This window comes from Vipera ursinii (assembly GCF_947247035.1).
Source record: "Vipera ursinii genome assembly, chromosome: 1".
NCBI lineage: Eukaryota > Metazoa > Chordata > Lepidosauria > Squamata > Viperidae > Vipera > Vipera ursinii.
The window spans coordinates 263,742,119-263,763,822 of record NC_139512.1 but is presented as its reverse complement, the minus strand read 5'-3'; the positions used below and the strand labels follow the sequence as shown (position 1 = coordinate 263,763,822).

At 37.4% G+C, this 21,704-nt stretch overlaps 1 protein-coding gene across 2 annotated transcripts in view; it reads right to left on the bottom strand.

Moving 5' to 3' along the window:
* The window catches only part of L3MBTL3 (L3MBTL histone methyl-lysine binding protein 3), a 101,232-nt gene that overhangs the window by 32,949 nt on the left and 46,579 nt on the right, over window positions 1–21,704 (bottom strand). For both annotated transcript variants that reach the window (XM_083379938.1, XM_083379939.1), the window contains 9 exons: window positions 20,645–20,749; window positions 19,896–20,031; window positions 17,340–17,431; window positions 15,578–15,729; window positions 13,040–13,116; window positions 11,354–11,439; window positions 8,087–8,197; window positions 6,384–6,498; window positions 5,283–5,385 (listed from right to left, as the gene is read on the bottom strand). In XM_083379938.1, coding sequence (XP_083236064.1) covers window positions 5,283–5,385; window positions 6,384–6,498; window positions 8,087–8,197; window positions 11,354–11,439; window positions 13,040–13,116; window positions 15,578–15,729; window positions 17,340–17,431; window positions 19,896–20,031; window positions 20,645–20,749 — 977 coding nt within the window. The remainder of the gene's footprint in view (window positions 1–5,282; window positions 5,386–6,383; window positions 6,499–8,086; window positions 8,198–11,353; window positions 11,440–13,039; window positions 13,117–15,577; window positions 15,730–17,339; window positions 17,432–19,895; window positions 20,032–20,644; window positions 20,750–21,704) is intronic.

The following is a 21,704-nucleotide window of genomic DNA, read 5'->3' as shown; positions in this document are numbered from 1 at the left end:
GATCAATATATAATTTGGCAGAAACATTAACAAGGGCTGTGGGCATTCAAGAACTGAAGAGCGCTATGTGAGTTGCACCTTTTTGTGCCTGAATTCTAACAAATTTCTGTGGTTGAACCCTTACCTTGGAATATACTTTTCCAAAACGTTATTTCCTGAAGGGAAACCTTCTTAGTCTAACTTTCTTCACTGTGTGTTCTCAGTAAATGACTTGACTGAACATTTGCCTGTGTGACTTGTCAGCTGACCACTTATCTGACTATCTTTTACATTAAAAGGCTAGGAGGAACATGCCAATTCATGACAGCGACTGGTCAGAAATGAATTATACTCAAATGAATAATATTCAAAGCACTAAGATCCTCTGACAATTATACTACTCCCCACAAGCACAAGAGATTGATGTATGTCATGCTTCAGGCAGAAGCTGAGATTTTTTCCTCTTGTCTGGGCTTATAATATGTAGAGTTGAGACAGTTCTTATCTTTGAAAATATCTTGCTCTCTCCCTTAATTATTGGCTGACTATTGGACGGAAAAGTGCTTTTTTATGGTTTTGGAGATCTGCAGAGAAGCAGTCCCCAACCGTTCCGGCTCTGCAGACCAATGGTGGCAGAGAGGAGATGGTTTTGTGCATGTCCCACTTGCACAAAGGCAGCTTTGCGTGCTCGCCTGCCGGTTGCATGGCCCTGGTTCCCAACAGGCCATGGCCTGGCACCGGGCCACAGACTGGGGATTGAGGACCCCTGCTACAGAGCAAAAGCCAAAAATCTGGAATAAAATCAATGCTTTTATAACAATAGCAAACCAAGCAAGTAAGTTCTACCAGTCAGACAAAAGTCCTATGTAATACTTTTTCTTAGAAATAGTTTTTTTTTTAGAAAACTGCAGAAGACTAGCAGAAAGTATCTATGAATAGTGACTGGCAATCAAAAGATAATGCGAGAAATCCTTCATCTCACAACACATGGACAAACTCAATCACAGTTTCAACTGGTAAACTGTTAGCTTGTAAGATCAAGCCAAATAAAAAAAAGAGCTAGGGAATTCCTAAAGCTTGGCATTCAGACAAATGACCATCAACAGGTACATAGAAATAAATCATATTTACACGCCATTCAAAAGACACCGTAAAAAAAGCTAAGAAGCAAACCAAAAAAACAGAATACTTCCTCTCCATCAGCCAACACCCAAATAAGCAGGGGCTAATACCAGACACACAATTAGGCAGAAAACAATTCCCTAATGAAGGAACCACACCCCCATCCAAACTGGCAGGGCAAGTGGCTGCATATAAGCACAGAGCAACATTCCATACCCACTAGCACTGATGATGTTACCAAGTTGGGTAATGAAACATCTGCAAGCAAACAAGCTTAGAAAACACCAAGAACACCACAATTCAACCCTGAGCTACATACTGTCAAGGTTGAATCGCTAAGATGCCTGCTAACTTCTATCGCTACTCAACTTGCCATAGAAATGGGGGAAGAGTAGAAAGCTTAGGAAGTAAATAGGATTCTAAGAAGTCGTCCATGGACCATGACAGCCTACAAGAATGCCAAGGTCAGTAACGCAGGTGTCTGGTCGACCATTCCCATAACAAACCAAAGATATGATTGGGGAACGTGAACATCCGGTGGGTGGGGGTTAAGGGAAACTATTAACTAGGCAAATTTTCGCACAGGAAGACCAGAGCTGGTTTTCCTTCTTCAGTTCTGAGATGTGTACTCTACACTTTAAAGCCTTGAAGATTCCTTGATTTTGAGTTTTCTAATCGGAACTCATTGAGGTAGTCTTTGCCTTACAACCATTAGTTTAGTGACCAAAATTACAATGGGACTAAAAAATTGACTTATGACCATTTTTCACATGATGGTCCCATGGTCCTGTGATCAATATTTGGGCACTTGGCAACTGGCATGTATTTATGGTTGTTGCAGTGTCTTGGAGTCATGTGATCATCTCTTGCAACCTGACAAGCAGAGTCAATGGGGAAGCCAGATTCACTTAACAACTGTGGCGAGAAAGATCATAAAATGGTGCAAAACCTACTTAACAACTATCTTGCTTAGCAATTGAAATGTTATGCTCAATTGTGGTTGTAAGTCGAGAACTATCGGTATACACTGACCTTTTATTTCCAAATACAAATATTTTTACCCAACAGGTAAAGCAATGAAAAAGCACAAAATTTATTATTAGTCTGTGCGATTTTCACTCATGATTGATCAAGGCACTTAAGGTGCACTGGCAATTATCTTGACAGAAGCTTATGGAAGGCCAGTGCTCCTGAGATTTTTCAGAGTCACCGTGTGGTCAGGTCTACCCTGTTAAGATTCTGGTTCGACCTTTTTTTGCTCAGTATGTGCAATATGGCAACTCTCCCTGGTGTTCATCAGTCAAGGTCATCATCTTTGCCTCTCGCCCACTGCCCCATTACTGTCTGATATGCAATTATTTTGGCTCCCAAACTAGCATTATTGAAGTGCCTTTCCAACTAAGCTAAATAATAAATTATATAATTAAGGCCTACCTACTGAACTTATCGATCAGAAGGTCCGCAGTTTGGCGGGTCGAATCCTGAGTGCTGCGTAACAGAGTGAGCGCCTGTTACTCGTCCCAGCTTCTGCCAACCTAGCAGTTCAAAAGCATGTAAAAAATGCAAGTAGAAAAATAGGGACCACTACGGTGGGAAGGTAACAGCGTTCCGTGCGCCTTTGGCGTCTAGTCATGCCGGCCACATGACCATGGAGACGTCCTTGGACAAGGGCTGGCTCTTCGGCTTTGAAACAGAGATGAGCACCGGCCCCTAGAGTTGGAAACGACTAGCACGCATGTGCGGGGGAACCTTTACCTTTACTGTTATGTCTTGCTGAAGTCTCGAGCAATGTTCAGTGAATGTCCTTTTCCTCATGCCTCCATCAAATAAGGTGAGGAAAGTAGCAATTAAATTATGTTTTATTAATGAACTTTTATAGGTGGTTTGTCCTCCCAAGAGAGACTTGCTTGGCATCTATAATATGGCCCATTCTTTCTCTAAAATATTTTAAACTAAGTCATTGTCTTACAGCTGGTTGCTTAATAACTGTTCAAAGTTACAACAAACTTGAAAAAATTTACTGGACTCAAGAGTAATGATTGATGTATCACTCTGAGGTCATGTGATCATATTTGAGGTACTTAGCAACTGGCTTACATATGCAACCAATTGCAGCATCCTGCAACTATGTTTTATGGGGCATTTTACAGTTTTTTGGCAAAAAACATTGGATAAGCTTGATTTGGAGTTACAACCACGTGACTCACTTAGCAACCATTGTAAAAATGATTGTAAAGCTTAATCTGGTCACATGCCAACTCGACTTACAACTGCAATGACTTATGACCAAAATTCCGAGCTCAATACGAGGGCAACCTGTATTCCACCTTGTAATATGGATTTGTATATGTTATTGTTTACTATTGGTGGCCTAGCCAACTGAAAGTATTTATTTCTTTTTGTCATTTTCTCTCTGTGAAAATTTACACACACATATGGTTTAGAGGATTAGCAGAGTATATTCCCAAGAGTGTATGCCATTTAATAACCTGGATATATGAGTTACAAAACAATTGGCAAGTCTACTCCATATAGCATACAATATGGAAACTCATAAAGAAACACAAGATACTCAGTAATTCATTTGTATGCAAATCTGAACTGTTTTTTTTATCACTATAGAAGCCCAAGGTCATTATTAACATTTTGCATTTAAAAAAGGGATTCATTTTAGCCCTGTCATACTTTGTCACTGAAAGTTTTCATCCAGCTTAAGCATTGTGCTATCAGAAAATGACTAATCAACCTGCTTTCAGACATTTACTTGACAACATAAATGCATCTTGTCATGAACATTTCCAAAAGTGTATTTAAGTAAAGTTTCAACGGAGAGTATAAAAACAGTGGACTGAAGCCAGATGTGAATAACTATACCCATTTTATACTGCCTCTGTTAATTCAAATGGAATTTCAATTTGAGAGTTTGGGGACAATACAGATTTGCTCAGGGAGAGATATCAATATTATGTTAGTTCCCTGAGTGTTACTTACACTCTTATATTTCAATGCTTTTCATATAGCAAATTTGTAACCATTTTAAATTACAAACCTCAGTAGCAGCAAATACAAGTTATTACAACTATTTTTGTTGTTTAAATAAAAGCATGCTTTTAATAGTTTAGTTCCTTATTCTTAGTCATAGTAGCCATCTAGATGCTGACAGGAAGCCCATAAGATAATAGCACCCTTCTGCTAATGTTTCCCAGAACCAGTAATCAAAAAATACAATAATAAAAGCAGTATATATATTTATTGACTCCTTCTACACGTACTATTTTCCACTCCATCTTAAGGAAAATATTTAAGGACACAATTTATTAAGAGGCAAAAATGAAACCAAGTAAGCCTAATTCCTAAAAACTACTAATTTAGCCAAGTGGGTATTAGAATCAATATAATGCCTGGTGATTTGGATGTACTTTTGTTAGTTATTGGTCGACTAGCATTCATTATACAAAGACAAATAAACAAGTGTTTGACGCAAAAGGTAAAATCTGTGTTCTAGTCAGGATCAGTCCAAAGACAAAGAAAAGCAAGTGTGATAGAATAAAAAAGGTATTCTTTCTGATATTCTATGTAGATAAGATTATTGCAGATGAGAGGATCTGAAAAACTGAAGGCTAAAGAAGAATATTAGCTTCCCCATTCATTGTAAAATATTAAAACTGGATAAATACTTGATTTAGTGACAAATACCTAACGTTTACTGATCAATTTCAATGCAACTGAAACATTTGGTTGAAGTTTGATTTATAGTAACGTATAGACTTCAAATATTTGGTTTATAACTTAGAGCAAAATTATGAAAAAATAGCAGGTTGTGGGGCTACAAGATTAAAGTTTTATGCCAATACAGACTGAGTTCTTGATTTTCATTAAGGAATCTCATTAATAGTTCCACAGAGAAGAAGGGCCATATTCAACAGGCAAATATACCTAAGGAGAAATCTCTTTCTAAAGAGCGTCATATTTGAAAAGTTAAAATATTACTCATCAATGGTGAGCGCTCTCTTAATTAAGTGCTATATTCAGGTTGCAATGAAGTCACCAAAACAATCTAAATAAATGAATACCTGTCTTTTTCTTTGTCTCATGGACAACAATTACATCAAATTCATAGCCTTATTCTAATGGGGCACCTCTGCTGAGCTACTGAAGCACCAGTTCTTCATAACACATACCTGTGATGGCCCATATGCCTGGCTCTTTTTATGTGTCCAACTCCCCTGCAGCCTGCTGTGGGGCACCCTCCTTGTTCTAAAGCTTCTACTAATTCCAGTGGACCTAGACAAACAATACAAAAACCAACTTCAGCATTAGCTTCATATTTACTCAAATCATGGGGGTGGGCAACTAGTTTTCCTAAGATGACACGGGAAATGGACTGATGTGGAGGGCCGTCACCACTCTGTTCCCCCCCCAGGTGAAGGGCCAGATGTCATAAAATGCCCAAATCTGCACTAGAATGTAAATGATGACCCACCCCCTATGATCTCTTTTTAAATGCTAAATAGTGTTCAAGTTAACATAAAATATTTGAATTACACTGCAACAGTGTTATTGGCTCTTCAATCAAATCATGTGAATATTGATAAAACAATGATTTCTATAGCTTTGAAGAAATCCACCTGCAACATGTACACATTTTCTCATCTTGAAAATCAGAATACCCACAATTATAAGAAGCTTCAATTGTCAGGCTTTCCCAAGGTATCCACTGGTTTCCATAGATCTTGCAAGCATTCATTCTATGACAGTGGTGGTAAACCTATGGCACGCATGTCAGAGATGGCACGCAGAGCCCTCTGTGGGCACGCACGCTATCACCCCAGCCCCGCCTCCCCCATGGCCACCTCCTCACCAGCAGCCGCTCCGGAGGAGAGTTGCCCCGGGGCGCAGCCTTCGCGGAGCAGCGCAGTCAAGGACATAGCAGCCAGGCAGCGGGGACAAGACACTGCCCTTGCGCCCCATCACGCGCAGATGATGCTGCTGGGCACAAACGGAGGGCGTGGCCACCATGGTGCTGCAGGGCCACCTGGGCAATCTGCTGCAGTGGGCCGTGGAGGCGGTGGGTGGCCGTGCGAGGGGGGCAGGGCATGGGGGGGCAGAGCAGGCGCAGAGGGGGGGCAGTTTTTGGGTACTTGGTGTTTAAAAGATTCACCATCACTGCTCTATGAATTATTACTAAACAATTTGGCTCTGCCACAGCACATTATTTTGTCAACACAGAAGAAAACAGACTGGTAAGTATTTATTGTATTTTTTGCATTTTTATATCTTACTAAGAGGGGGCTGAAGAGGATGTCCTGTTTTTCCACACCAGCCTGCAGGATGTATGTCCGGGCTATCTGCATCAATCCAATAGTCATAAATACTATCCCAGCCATCAAAGTGGATCTAAAACATAAAGATATAGAATGTTGAGACTAAAAAGATTTCCCTTGTAGTCTCAGATTACTTCCTTTTTCTTATAAAAAATAATTAGTGGATTATTTATGAAAAACCGTAAGTGTCAAATGATACAGAAGCACATCATGTTTGTACTAATTATGGTGGTTTTATATTTACCTTGCCAAGATAACAATTTCAGTTATATTTTAACAGGTCCTTTAAATTATTAATACATGTCTCAAGCTTCAAAACATTTCCAAATTCAATCTTCACATGATGTTTGGCTCCCAATGCTAAATGCAGCTCAGCTCATTTCTTTTCTGGAGCCTGCCAAATGCTTATCAAAAATGGTATAAGGTTCACTATGGGTTGTTTTGGCCAAACCCCAGAAGTAAATGCTTGTTTTTGGCAATAACATAATAAAACGTGGTCATGTGACTGCAGGATGCTACAAATGGCTGTAAATACAGGTACCCCCAAAACCCCCACCCAGAACTTCAAAACCGATCATAAATACCTCTTGGGTAGTTAGTTGTAATTTTGAACACTCACTAAGTTACCAGTGGTAAATTAAGGACTACTTGTAATTTCTCTTAACTAAGTTGTTCCAAATTGTTCTCAAATTATTCCAAAGTAAAGCATCAAATGTTTAGATCCTGAAATCCCTGTATCCTAATCACTGTGATCTGTCATTATGATTTATCCTAATCATAATACCGTAATTATGAGCTAAGTACTCAAGAAATTAAATTCTGGTTATCACCCCCAAAAAATCAAGATGATGTTGATTGAATTTGTAGGTCTGAAATCACAAACCATGGTTAATTTACCAAATTAACAAGCCAAGATGTCACTTCCTTCACTTTAATATAACAGCAGAAACGGCTGGTACAATCATCTGGATTAACACTGAAGAGAGTTGATTCTTTCTTCAACTACTGACAGCACAAATTAACAGTGCAATTAGGAGTAAAGTGTAATGTGTATCTCCACAGGATGCAAACCTCACAATCCATGCAAACTGACAAAGATGGAAAGTGATTTTGTTTTGATTATGTGTTTATAGGAGATTTTGGATGCAAATTTATAGGGTGCCTTGGGAATGTGTGAGAGCATCATGTCTAATCACAGCTTGTAGTCCCCTCACATGCTGCTTACTGTTATATGATACAACTCTTTGTTGCAAAAAGATTGCCCATAATACAGATACCCATAAAGTTAAACATCAATGTTGACTGAAAGCCTATCAAAATTAAACAGAACTGAAATAAGATCTTACGTTGGTGCTCTTTAGGGAATCTACCATACTATACTCCAGATAATTTTGTTAAAACTGGTGAGTATATATCATTAGCACACCACAAATTAAAAAAACCACTTTCATATCTAATCATGGAACTTAAAATTGTTAAGACTTTTAACTGAATAGGGATGAATTCAATAGGATAAAGATATGTTCCTCCTATTCAATGAAGTGAATAAAGAAACCAGAGAAATGTTATATGTAATAAGGTATTATCCATTTATAGTTGTTCAGCAGGTAATAGATGTTCCCATTTAAAAATCAAGAGATTAAAAAAAGAATATAAATTACTTTAATTCTGTGGTCTTCTGTTTCAACCACAGTAGCTACTCTAATAAGCGCAGGATTCCTCTTGTCAACAGCTTCAAGTTTCATATTCTTCTGAAATCCATGAGAAAGTTTCTACAACAGAAGAAAGTACTTTTAGTTTAAATTGTATCTATTATTTATACCACAATGTTCTATGCCCAGGATAGGATTCATTGGAAGAAGCTTGCTCTCACATGCACTTCACACAAAAGGAACCAATAATGCTGATATTCTAGAGGCGGTGGTGAGGCCTCTCCTCAAGAAGCCTGCCTTGGACCCAGCTATATTGAACAACTTTCGTCCTGTCTCCAACCTTCGCTTTCTTGCGAAGGTTGTTGAGAGTGTGGTGGCACATCAGCTCCCTCTGGTCCTGGATGAAGCGGATTATCTAGACCCGTGCCAATCGGGTTTCAGGCCCGGGTACAGCACGGAGATGGCATTGGTCGCGCTGGTGAATGATCTCTGGAGGGCTCGGGACAGGGGGCATTCCTCTGTTCTGGTCCTATTAGACCTCTCAGCGGCTTTCGATACCATCGACCATGGTATCTTGCTGCGGCGTCTCCGGGGGTTGGGAGTGGGAGGCACGGTTTTGCAGTGGTTCTCCTCCTATCTCCGGGGACGCTCGCAGTCGGTGTTGGCAGGAGGGCAGAGGTCGACCGCGAGGTCTCTCATTTGTGGAGTTCCTCAGGGGTCGGTCCTCTCGCCTCTCCTGTTCAACATCTATATGAAACCGCTGGGTGAGATCATTCGTGGTTTTGGAGTTGGGTATCATCAGTATGCTGATGATACCCAGCTTTTCTTTTCGACCCCAAACCACCCCAGTGATGCCCTCGCCGTGATGTCCCGTTGCCTGGAGGCGGTTCGGGTTTGGATGGGGAGGAACAGACTTCAACTCAACCCCGACAAGACCGAGTGGCTTTGCATACATTCATCCCGGGTTTATTCGGACATTCCACCTCTCGTTATGGGGGGCGAATTATTACCCCCCGTAGATAGGGCTCGCAACTTGGGAGTCCTCCTAGATTCACAGCTCACTCTGGAAGACCATATAGGAGCTGTGACTAGGGGGGCTTTCGCCCAGGTTCGCCTGGTGCGCCAGTTGCGGCCCTATCTAAGCCGGGATGATCTACGCTCGTGACCTCACGACTAGACTACTGCAACGCTCTCTACATCGGGCTGCCCTTGAGGACCACCCGGAAGCTCCAACTGGCACAGAATGCAGCCGCGAGAGTTGTGTTGGGAGTTTCCCGATACTCCCATGTCACACCTCTGCTCCGTGAGCTGCATTGGTTGCCAGTTGTCTTCCGGGTGAGATTCAAGGTACTAGTTATGGTATTTAAAGCCCTACATGGCAGGGGGCCTGAGTACCTGAGGGAACACCTGCTGCCGGCGTCAACTTCCCTTCGCCCTGTGCGTTCCCACAGAGAGGGACTCCTCAGGGTGCCACCGGTCAGAGAATGTAGACTGGTGGCCCCCAGGGGGAGATCTTTCTCTGTGGGCGCTCCGGAGCTATGGAACCAGCTACCGGTTGAGCTCCGGACGGCGCCGGATCTTCGCTCCTTTCGCCGCGATCTGAAAACATACCTGTTTGAACAAGCCGGCCTGGCCTGAGGGTGGGATTGCAGGGGTTTTTATTATCATTTTATTGGGGGTTTTATTAATGTATTTATTGTTTTTTATGGGCATGTATTTAATAAACTTTTTAATTTTTGTAACTTTATGTTTTATTCTTGCCCTGTACACCGCCCTGAGTCCTTCGGGAGAAGGGCGGTATAGAAATATTAATAAACTAAACTAAACTAAACTATAAAATGTTAACTAACTGTATACAATTATTAAGTTGGTTGACAATTTGGGATCCTTTGGACTCTTAAAAAACAGGTAGTAACTATGGCCAGGGGGGCCTTGGCAGTTTAACCTTGTGTCCCAATTGGGACCTTTTCTGAAATGGGAGTTATTACTCATTGTCACTCATGTATTAGTGAGTTCTAAATTGGACTACAATATTGGAATACACTCTACGTGCCCATGAAGCATTTCAAAACTACAATTGTTCCAAAATACATAGGTCAAGCAATTATAGAATAAATCAAGCAATGGCACCCATATAACACCTTTACTCCTGGTTAGTTTCCGGTTGTGGCTTGTCACCTTCTCCTAGTTACAACTGTCTGCCTGATAAGATGTAGTAGATTATGTCCCTCTATCAAAGGCTACCATATTCAGGGACCATCAATTATGCCTTCTCAGTTGTTGTTCTCTTCCCATCAATAACTATCAGCTCCAACACCAAAGTAGTCACTCCCTCATGGCTTTCAGGAAATTAGTGAAAATTTTGATTGTCAAGCCATCAAGCCATGGAGCCTGGTTCACTGTAATTATCCCGCAGGAGTAAGAAACTGTTTTATTCTTTTGAATATTTCTCCCAGTTTTATGTTAATATTTATGCAATTATAATATATATTTTTTTTAAAAAATATTGCTTTTAATCCTATAAACCAAGTAAATAAATAAAAATAAAATAAACTATGTATCCAGTATTTAACAAATCTTTTTTCTTGTATTGGTTCAGGAAGCAAAATGGCACAAGTAATCTTCAACTTACAAACATTCATTTAGTGACCAAAGTTACGATGACACTGAAAAAAGTGACTTATGACTCTTTTTGGCACTTAAGACTGTTGCAGAATCCCCATGGTTACAATTGGCAATTAGCATGTATTTATGACCATTGCTGTGTCCCAGGGTCATGCGATCACCTTTTGCAACTTTCTATCAAGGAAAGTCAATGGGGAAGCCAGATTCACTTAATAACCGTGTTATTAACTTAATAATTGGAATGATTCACTTAACAACAGTAGCAGGAAAGGTCATATAGTGGGGCAAACCTCACTTAACAACTGTTTTGCTTAGCAACAGAAATTTGGGGCTCAATTGTGGTCATAATCAAGAACTACCTGTACACTGAAAATGAGCCATGTTTAGGTAGTGAATTTCCTCAATTCTCCTTTCATGAAATATCATTAAAGGATAAAAAGGGAAGAAATAATAGTTAAGATATTGTCTTATATCTTAAATATGTATTGTCAAGGTGTTGGATCTGGCTTGAAGATCAATTAAGGCTCAATTCTAAAAATGAAAAAATATATCTAAAGTCAAAGCAACAAGATCATAAGCTTAGATATTAACATCAATAACAGCAGCAATAGTGGCGGTAAATAAGCAGAATAAGTATGAAATGCTTCTTACCACTTTAAAAGCCCTAGCAGGTGCAGGTAAGGAACTGGTTTCTTCCAAATACTTTTCCCAAGAAAAATGTTTGCCATGAGGATAGTCTAATTGATAAATAATGATACAAAATTTAAATATATCATGCATCAGATTTATTAAAAGCACTGTGCATCAGACTTCATTCAGTTAAAAGGAATAAAAGGTCCCCAACCTTTTGAGTAACAAGGACCGACTCCATGGAGACAGGGTTCTTCGCGGACCGGAAGGGGTGTGGTTTTTTGCGTGCTGCCTGCCATTATAGCATTTATTACAAACTTATATTAACTTTTATATACAGTCTTCACAGAAATTTTGTTCAGTTGAGCTTTGCCAGGAAATTGCTTTACCTATGGATACCTGTATTTAAAAGACATGTATCTGTGCGGTTGGCCTCCACCTACAGACTGCGGTTGGGACCTGCAGATGGGGCTTCACTTGTTTGCACGGACCAGTTTCTGGCATGCTGCGGACTGGTGTCGGTCCACGAACCGGGGGTTGGAGATCCCTGGCCTAGACAATGCCACCCTGCCTTGTAGTGGGTGTTCCACAACTCCTTGCACAGTCAGTCAATGCAGAGGAGCACTAGGAATTGCCATCTACTAACCTCTGGAGGGATAAATATTCTCACTGCAAAGTACTCTACAAAGTTTTTTTTTAACTGGAATCTCAATTAAGATTTTCAAATCTGGACTGCAAAATTCTGTACAACCATTAGATAGTTTTACAATTTTTTGACCTGCTGGCTTCTCATAAGCAAAGTCAATGGGCAAACTAGCAGGAAGTCACAAGCCATGATCACTTAATGATCAATGACAATTTGCTTCATGACCTGAGTGGGACTGACACCGTAAGTTGGTATGATCACATGACATGTCACTTTGCAACTGAGACTCTTAGCAACAAGTTGCAGGTCCCAACCGCAGTCTGTAGGTGGAGGCCATCCACACAGATACATGTCTTTTAAATACAGGTATCCATAGATAAAGCAATTTCCTAGCAAAGCTCAACTGAACAAAATTTCTGTGAAGACTGTATATAAATGTTAATATAAGGTTGTAATAAATGCTATAATGGGAGAAAAGTTGTTAATGCTAGAAGGCAGATTTTAATTTTCCTCTGTTGATAAAATGTCTCTTGTTAATAGATAACACTTTTCAATGTATTACCTTTCCAAGTGACTCATAGTATGGCAATGAATTCCACCACTGTGTGGGCTAAATTATAGAGTTGGGTCCTGAGAAACTACAATTATTTCACTTACAGGTTAAATATTTATGGCTTATGTAAAGGTTGTTCAACAAGTAGATTTGCATTCTAATTTTATAGCTACAGAATGTTATTCAAAATCTATATTGTTTGTTTGTAATTACTAGTATTTGCCTGGTAACTTTTTCCCTTTTTTCATATATCATTTGTTCATATGAACTTCTCATTCATGTAAGTTCTCCATGGAATTAAAAATCATTTCTTTTTTACTGAACCTTTATCCAAAATGCATGTGAAACTACCTTGTCCAATCGTAAAATCCAATCATAAATTCGTATTTGTTTTTACCTAACTCAGTCTTAAATTGAGAGATTTTAAATTTTGGCACACTAATAATTTCTCATTATAAATATTAAACAAGTGAAATAAATAAGTAAAGTTATACTATCTTATACAGACCTGGAGGAATTACAAGTGTTTTTCTATGTTCTTTACACCATCCAACGGGATGAATATGTGGACTAGCTGCTTCACACCTGCAGGAAAGATACTGTATTAATTGTGTACCTCTCCTATAAATATCTTAACTGCAATTAAGTTTTTTTTCTATTACAATTCAAGGCCAGTGGGGGCACACATGAACATCTGGACTGCTTGTTAAATGAGGACACTGAATACCAGTAAATTCATTATGCTATTCAAATGCTTTTTTCAGAGAGAGAGAGTGTGTGAACATATTTAGGAAAAGCTGAAATATATATTTTCTAATAAAAACATTTGGCCTAAGACAATTTAACAAACAAAATTATACTTTTAAAGTTTCTAATCCAGAAAGAATGCCCTGTATGGATGCTTAATACATTACTGGATGCATCTGAATATTTTTATTATTTAAAACTAATTTATAGTTATTTTATTGTTACTGAATTTTGTTACTATATTTATTGTATTACATAAACATCTTTTAGACACTAGTAATTACCTTAAGTATACAGAGAGGTGAAAAATGAATATTAAAATTGCATTATGTTACCTGTCTTTGTTCTATAAAAAGCTATGTCCTAGGGTAGATACAAGTTAATAAAATAATGAGACATAGAAATAAATACAATAAAATAGTAAACTATATGCAAAATACTAATTCTAATAGTTTGCTTTTTTAAAAAAATATTATTACTGTATTAGTAAACAAAAAAAATCTGCTTGTGTTTTTCTATTACCCATGCTACTGTTCATTTTTTAAAATTGGGATAGTTCAACTAAACATTTTTGTTGGTTTCTATTTAATAGGATCAGATATCCATCTTATAATATAGTAAAGGTAAAGGTTCCCCCGCACATGCGTGCTAGTCGTTTCCGACTCTAGGGGCCGGTGCTCATCTCCATTTCAAAGCTGAAGAATAATATACCGATCATCTTATAGCCCCATCTAGCGTTCAGATGAGGAACTTTGTAAGTCATACATGTTTTGTGTTAATGGAAGCAGTCTGATTAGCAATCCACTTTTTATCTCCCAAAGGTTAAAAGAAAAATCCTTGACAAAGGTTTTCTTTTTTGTTTTTGCCTCTCTCTGACTTATGGGAGATATTGCCTTAAAAATAAAATGCATATTTGTTGAATATTCTGTAGGCTGCGCCCAAGAGAGAAAGCTGTCTTCTCTTGCAGCCTGCAAAGAAGCAGAGTAAGTTGGAACAGGACAAATGACCCTTGACTTTGGAGATCTATGTATTCACAATCAGGAATATAGTTATATGCAAGATTGAATTAAACTCATACATTAATTACAAATTATGAACAGGCAGTTATTTTCTGGCAGCTATTTTTTTATTTGTGTCCAAGTCACCAAAATCTAAAGGTTCTTTTCATTAGTTTGAGGGAGAGAATTGTGGCAGAATAAAAGGAATTTGAATGGATACACTACAGAAAAAGTACTCGTAGATAGGGAGAAGAATGTGAAGAAGAGAATAGGAAGGCTATTCGCAAATATAAATTTAAGCATTAATGGCACAATATGAATATTTTCTGTTGAGTTCATTCATGGTGCCATTGCAGTTTTTAAAGAGCCAGCTTATCAGGTTTACTGCCATAATAGGGTTCTCCTAAAGCAGGGGTGTCAAACTGCCGGCCCGCAGGCCGGATACGTCACGGCAAAGCCGCACCCACCCCATTGCTGGCAATGGCAAAACTGTCCCGATACGTGTCGTGAGTTTGACATGTCTGTCCTAGAGAAATAAGCATGGTCCTATTTATCCTAGATTTTAATTGGCTCTTGAAAATAATTCTATTTCTCTCCTCATTCATTAAGGGTGCAGGGCTTAGTCTTTAAATTATAGGCTAGTTGTTTGTATTTTTGGAGTTACAATATAGTTACAATATAGTTTTCCATGAAGTCTTTGTCCTTTCAAAGCTTTACCTTGGAAGCCTCTCAAGAGTTCTCCAGCTATCACAATGTTATATTAAGGACTTGTGAGACTGTGTCAACCCATGAGTTACCAGGTGGATCTGAACTTGTGCAGAAACGACTCTAAGTTGTTGTCTACCCATCATATTCAAGAAGGCTCTGTGTGTCTCACCACTTTTCACATAACAATGCAGGAGGCTTCATTGGCAGACTGCAGAAGTCAGCGGCTTCATTATTTTTATGTTTCTGCCTTTCCACACCTTAATTCCTAACCCAAGGAGGACCACATAAAAGTTTTCAAAAACTTTCCTCTGACCTCAAGTATATTTTCTTGTATTCTAGCCTGTAACTTTTTTTCTCACTTTCAGATTATTTTTCTTTCTGACTTTCACTTTATTATCACTTTTATTCTTTACACTGCTACCAACAGCTACATCTCTTTAAGGGGGTCTGTAACATATAAAATTATTCTAGAGGAGAAATGATTTTTTTTAAAAAAATCTGATCATCCTAATTAAATAGAAAAATGACAATGTAAGCCAGAGGGGGGGAAAAAGAGTAGTATCTCTAAAATTCTATCATCAAAACACTCCTACCAGTAGTCATAGCTTTCATCCCAGTTGTCAAAATGAACCAGGAAACGGTTGTCCACAATGTCAGTTACTGTAGCAACACATATGAAAGCAGGGTTCTTTTTGTCTACTGCTTCAAGCTTCATCCCTACTCGAAATCCTGATGGGATCACAGTCTAATCAAAGAGAAGTTCAAAAATAATGTTGAGTAGAAAGTTGGTTATTGAACCGCATAAGGCGAGACAGCGTAAAACAAAAGAAAACAGGAAACTGCAGATCAATAGAAAACCAAACACAAAACATAACACTGCAGATTAATTTTTTAAAAAAACTCTATCTACATCAGGGATCCCCAATCCCTGGGCTGTGAGCCATTTTGAATTGGACCACAGAAGCACGCACATCTCCATTTGCACAAGTAGCGGGTGAGCATATGTGTGCAAGCTCCATTTGTGCAGACTTGCAGGCCGTTTGTCCGTAACCAGCTCCTCTCCATACCCAGCAGGTCCACAAAGCTGGAAAAGTTGGAGAACTCTGCTTCTACATCCTCAAATTCTTCTGACATTGCATAATTTTGAACTTTTTTAAAAAAAAAGTTCAAAATTATCTATTTTATTTCATTATTTTATTTTACTGACTGCCCATCTTACCACACGGTATACTGTTAAAACTGAGTAACTTTTCACAGACTTTTCAAAATAAATTGGTCTTTCCTAGCTTATTATGACATAAAACATACAATCATTACATTCCCATAAGGGAGCTCAATCCAGCCTTCTGTGAATTCTGCCGGTCTTTATCTAGTGCCAAATTGGTAGATTTGTATATAGGTGGAATAAAATAAAATTTTAGTGTTTTGAACTCTACTCCTGTTCCTGGCTTCTTGTGCCTGACAGTGAATATGTAATCACTCAGTCACATTAGGACTTCTGAGAAGTCAGTGATGTGTGACCATGTATTAAAGGTGTATCTTATATCTTGTATCACATTGTCTTGGGAATAAGATAAACTCTTATTTCCTAAATCAAATGGTTGGATTATTTCAAAACAAATTTGAATTCAGACTTCTTTTATTTCTGTCTCATCCATTTTGTAATCCCCTGCACCAACTTTTTTTAACATTTAATTTACTTCAATACTGAAAGAAACACAGCGGGTGTCATCCAGTCAAAAAAGGATGTTGGAAAAACCTTTGATAATGTTTCCTTCACGTAAACCTTACAAGATCACATTAATTCTTACTCAGACTTGATATTATTAAAATTATTCACCTAGCCATTTTCATATCTAAGGCAGGATTAGAACTCGCAGTCTCTGTTTTCTAGCTTGATACCTTAGATCAAGCTGGCAAATTCTGCACTTTCCTCTTTTTTTCTTTACTTTATAATAGTTTTTCTTAGATTTCATATTCTTTTAAAAATTTTAATAAAAAGGCATGCAAATCAGAATTTAGTGGCTACCCTCTTCTACCCATATAGGGAAATACTATTCTAATGCGTTTTTTTAAAAAAATAACCAAAATTTAAAGCTTTTAACAAACACTTTCAAATTAAATTAACATTAAGAGGCAAAGAAAAAAGATATAGAAAATAGAAAAAAATATCTCCTGAAAATAAGTAAAGAGATAGGTACTGAACATGTACAAATTTATTATATAAATTTACTATAAGGAGTTGATTTATTACACTGATAAAATCCATTACATTTTTTAACTAGATTGGGTATATCAATATATTACACAAATGCTAATGTGAACACAAGAGATAAATATAAGGAAAAAACTTACTGCGTTTTGGTTTTCAAACAAGGATTTAGGAGCAGCCTGAGCTTTACATTTTTTCAGATATGCAGGCCAATTAAATTCATCTTCTTTATAACCTGGAAACCATAAAGAAGAATAAAGCATTTTTTAAAATTTGAAGTGCACTTAACTTTAATTGCACCTGTTTCTGTCAGTATCACCATTCAGTGTCTGCCAAACTGTCCATTTCAAGAACAAACAGAAGACATTTAACTTTTGAAAGCCCCTTGAGAATATAATTACAGGCACCATAGTAATTTAAAAACAAGATCAGTCAGTAAAAACTGAAAATTCCAAAAGCACTAGCCCGCCTTCAGAAGTTACGAATATCTCTTTTCTAACTCAAGTGAGGTACAAAAGCAGTATTTGCCAATAATACACACTGAAAGTTGGCTAGTTCTTGTAACTAGCAAGTCTAATATTTTATCATTTATGAAGTGAAAATAGCAAAAGTCTGCAATCCTAAATTATAAAGGTACAATATGAACTATATTTGATAATTTCATTGGAACTATGTCCACAAAAGCAAAAAAAGAAAAGGGGGGATAAACAGCTTGCCAACAAAAGAATTCTGAATTAGTGCAAGGTTGAATATAGTGACATAACATAGCTTAAGCATTACATGTAAAAAAAAAATCTATGATATCCAAACAATTTTTAAAGATCAATAACAAACTATTGCATGCTGTTACCAAACACCCCTCTATTTTTCTGGTTTTGATTTTGTGATCTGTCCTAAAGAAACCTGTTTGCATTAAGAGAAATAAAGAAGTATCTCTAACCAGTACGGAAGTATGGACCAAATGTATTCAAAGTTGAAGTTGCCCTCTTGCTAAAGATGACATTGCACCTAATATGCTTATTTTCCTCAATTAAACCCAAGCTTTTTTGGGATATTACTTGCAAAAACATTTCCAATGGAAGTAATGTACAAAGAACCAGATGCTTACCCGACTGTGGTGTTTTTTTAAAAATGAATTCTATGAGTGTTATGCCTATGCTGCAGCCTTCTCTAGAACATTCTACAGTTATAAAAATGTTGGTGGCAATCTGCACAGACATCTGCATTCCCATCTAGTATTGGACTTACAGTAGGAATGTAAACACCTGCAGAAAGGATGGTTCAAGGATGCTGTGAATGCAGAGGTGACTATTTTTAGGGATGGCAATTACAGGTAAGCAACTGCAGATGAACAGCAAATCTTACTTGGAGCTGGTGCCAATGTCTCACTCTCCAACCAGAATGGATAATACAGTGACTCCATAAACATTAACAAGCAAGAGGGTTGCCAGTTAATAATTGATGTCCTTAATCCAGTGATAAAATTGCTAAGAGGAAATAGAAATCTTTCTTTTTCCCAAAGAGTAAACAAATAACTACAATGTTGTGTGAGAAGTTATTATGAGTGCACAAAAAGCCAAGATGTGACAAGACAAAAGTGAAAAGAACAATCCAATTCCAAATTCAGTATAGAATAGGAGAGAAAGAATAGTTTCACTGAGGCAAAAGTCAGATGCCACTTTAGGGAGCAAGGTGAGAGATCACAATGCAGGCTTACCTTCTTGAGATAAAACATAGGATCTATACCAGGGGTCTTCAAACTTGGCCCTTTTATGACTGGTGGACTTCAACTCCCAGAATTCCTCAGCCAGGCACGCTGGCTGAGGAATTCTGGGAATTGAAGGCCACCAGTCATAAAAGGGCCAAGTTTGGAGACCCCCGATCTATACGAATAGAGGAGATGAGTGCAACCAAAAATTCCTCTGTGTGTGTTTTACACACACACACACACACACACACACACACAAATATTTGTCAGTTATCATGAAAGCAATACCAAGCAAGAACAGGGAATTATATCAATATTAGAAATACACCTCAGAAAATGTCTTTTGCAGTGGCAAAAGAAAATGGAATTGCTATCAATGCTAGAATTAGATGCTAAAAATTGAAGAGCGTCATAGAAGGAGAAAGCATTCATTTATGAGTCTTGTGTGATCTATCACATATCTATGGAGTTTCTCAATCATCCAGGTCATAGTTATCCCAAAGGTGCTTTTTCACAAGGCAACTAGACTTTCTTGTTTTTCTTTGAAGACATTTCGCTTCTCATCCAAGAAGCTTCTTCAGCTCTGACTGGATGGTGGGGAATGGAAGGATTTCTGCAAGGAGTATAAATCCTTCCATTCTTCACCATCCAGTCAGAGCTGAAGAATTAAACTGATGTAGTTATTAAAAGTTCTTCATGAGGTTTCCTTTCGAGAATACAGTGTAATTCAACCATTAAACTATTGGTCAAAGCATAAAAAACATTTTAAAAAATACAGCAGATTTTTTTCAGATCCTGGAATTTAAATGTTTCGGAATTCACTTATAATCTATAATGTAAGAAAACATGAAATGAAAATATATACTACTTTTTTACTATAGCCACTATAAATTTTTACTTGTAGATTCCTAAGTCTCTCACTAAAAAAATGTAACTATTCTGCCTTAACACAATAAAAAAGGACATAAAATGTTTATGGATAATGTAGTACCTTTTGGTGGATGAAGTTTATGCCCGGTTTTCTCACACCACCCAACAGGGTGAATATCTGAAGAATCAGCATTCAGCCAAAAATCGTAACAGTCTGGATATTCATCAAAATGAAGTCGAATTCTGTAGCCACAAATCTAAAATCATAGTATATAAAAATAGAAGTATATCTAATCATGGGCCTTAGAGATTCAATTATTGAATAGGGGGACAATTCTCAAACAAACTTTAGACTGCATAATCATTCAATAAAGTAGTGCAAACCTATCACATCTTTATCAAGTTTCATTCAACATATACATAGTTTATAAGTAAAAATCCAATATTTCTTTCCAGCTATAATCCAAGGGAACATTGTAAGTATTTCTTGTAATAATATTAGAACCTAGGTCTAATCAATGAAGTTGAATCATGCAACATTTAATAAAAGATGCAATGGTTACAAATTTAGAAAAATTTAGAAAAATTAAAAAGCTTTACAGAAGTACCAGAAAGTATGACTTTGAAGGTACCTAAGCAAAACAATAGCCATTATCATTATTACAGGGACATGAATCTCAAACAGTTCCCCATTGTGGGAAACAAGATGTTGGACTACACTCAATGTTTGATTTGGCGCAACGAAGCTCTTCTTATATTTATAGTTTATAATTCTATGTTACCTGGCTCTAAATGATGGGGTGCAGTTATTTTCTTATTGCTTACTATAATTTGTTTTCAATACAGACAAATGGATCACCTGTCACTCACCTCTCCTACTGTAAGCACACAGTACATTGACTGATGCTCAGGATCCACTCCTTCTAGTTTCATTCCAACTTTGAATCCATTTTTGTTGTATGGGAAGGACTGGTACTAGAAGTAAAACATCACGTTTTATTTAACATAAGCATTTCTAAACTACACCAAGATAGATACCTTATTTTTTTCATTTAAGAAGAAAATCCAGATCTTCCATATTGATGCCAGCTAATGAAACTTTTTTCCCCACCTCCATTTTTCAAGAAAAGCTATATGGGTATAAACTAGATCAAAATCTTCAATATAAAGTACATTATGCATTTCCTAAGTAATAAATATGTTAATATATTTCCAGATTAATGGCTCTGTGTAATTCCTCTCTCATCTTTTACATTCCTGCAGTGCGAGTTGTATTTTGAACTTAGGTTAAGTAATTATGTCATCATATGCTTCATTATACAATACAATATTGCATATATGTCTTTGCATGACCTTTAAGAATGGGGTTTTCTTTACTGTGTCAGTTACGCCTTTTAGTTTCTAATTGATTTTAGAGTTTGTGCCTTAAGCAGAGACTGTAAATACAAGGATGAGTAGAGCTGTGCTTCCTTATCTCTCTCTGCAGCAAAGCTTAGGAATTGCTTGTTGGAATAACAATTAAGAGACTTCGTGTAAGTCATATATAAGTAAGCTTTCTTTCAAAAAAATGCATCTCTATGTTTTCATACAATGAAGGATACTAATTGTCTTCCTTTCTGTTATCATTTTCTTTAATCGTTGTAAAGTAATTCTATTGACATCTCCTATTAACAAATACACCTTGTCAAACTGTTGGTAATCAACATTCTCTTTTAAGACCTATGTAACCTAGTAGTTCTTATTCTTAGTTCATCAGGATACCAAAAAACCCCCCTAATGACTGATAGTAACCTGCTAGCTTTGAAAAATAATTGACTTTTTGGATCCTCTTCAGTGGCTGGTATTTATTGCGAAAGTTTTTCTACCACTGTGCTAATTTTAATACCAAGAGTTTGACAAATTTCTTATATGAAGTTCAAAAATTCTGGTT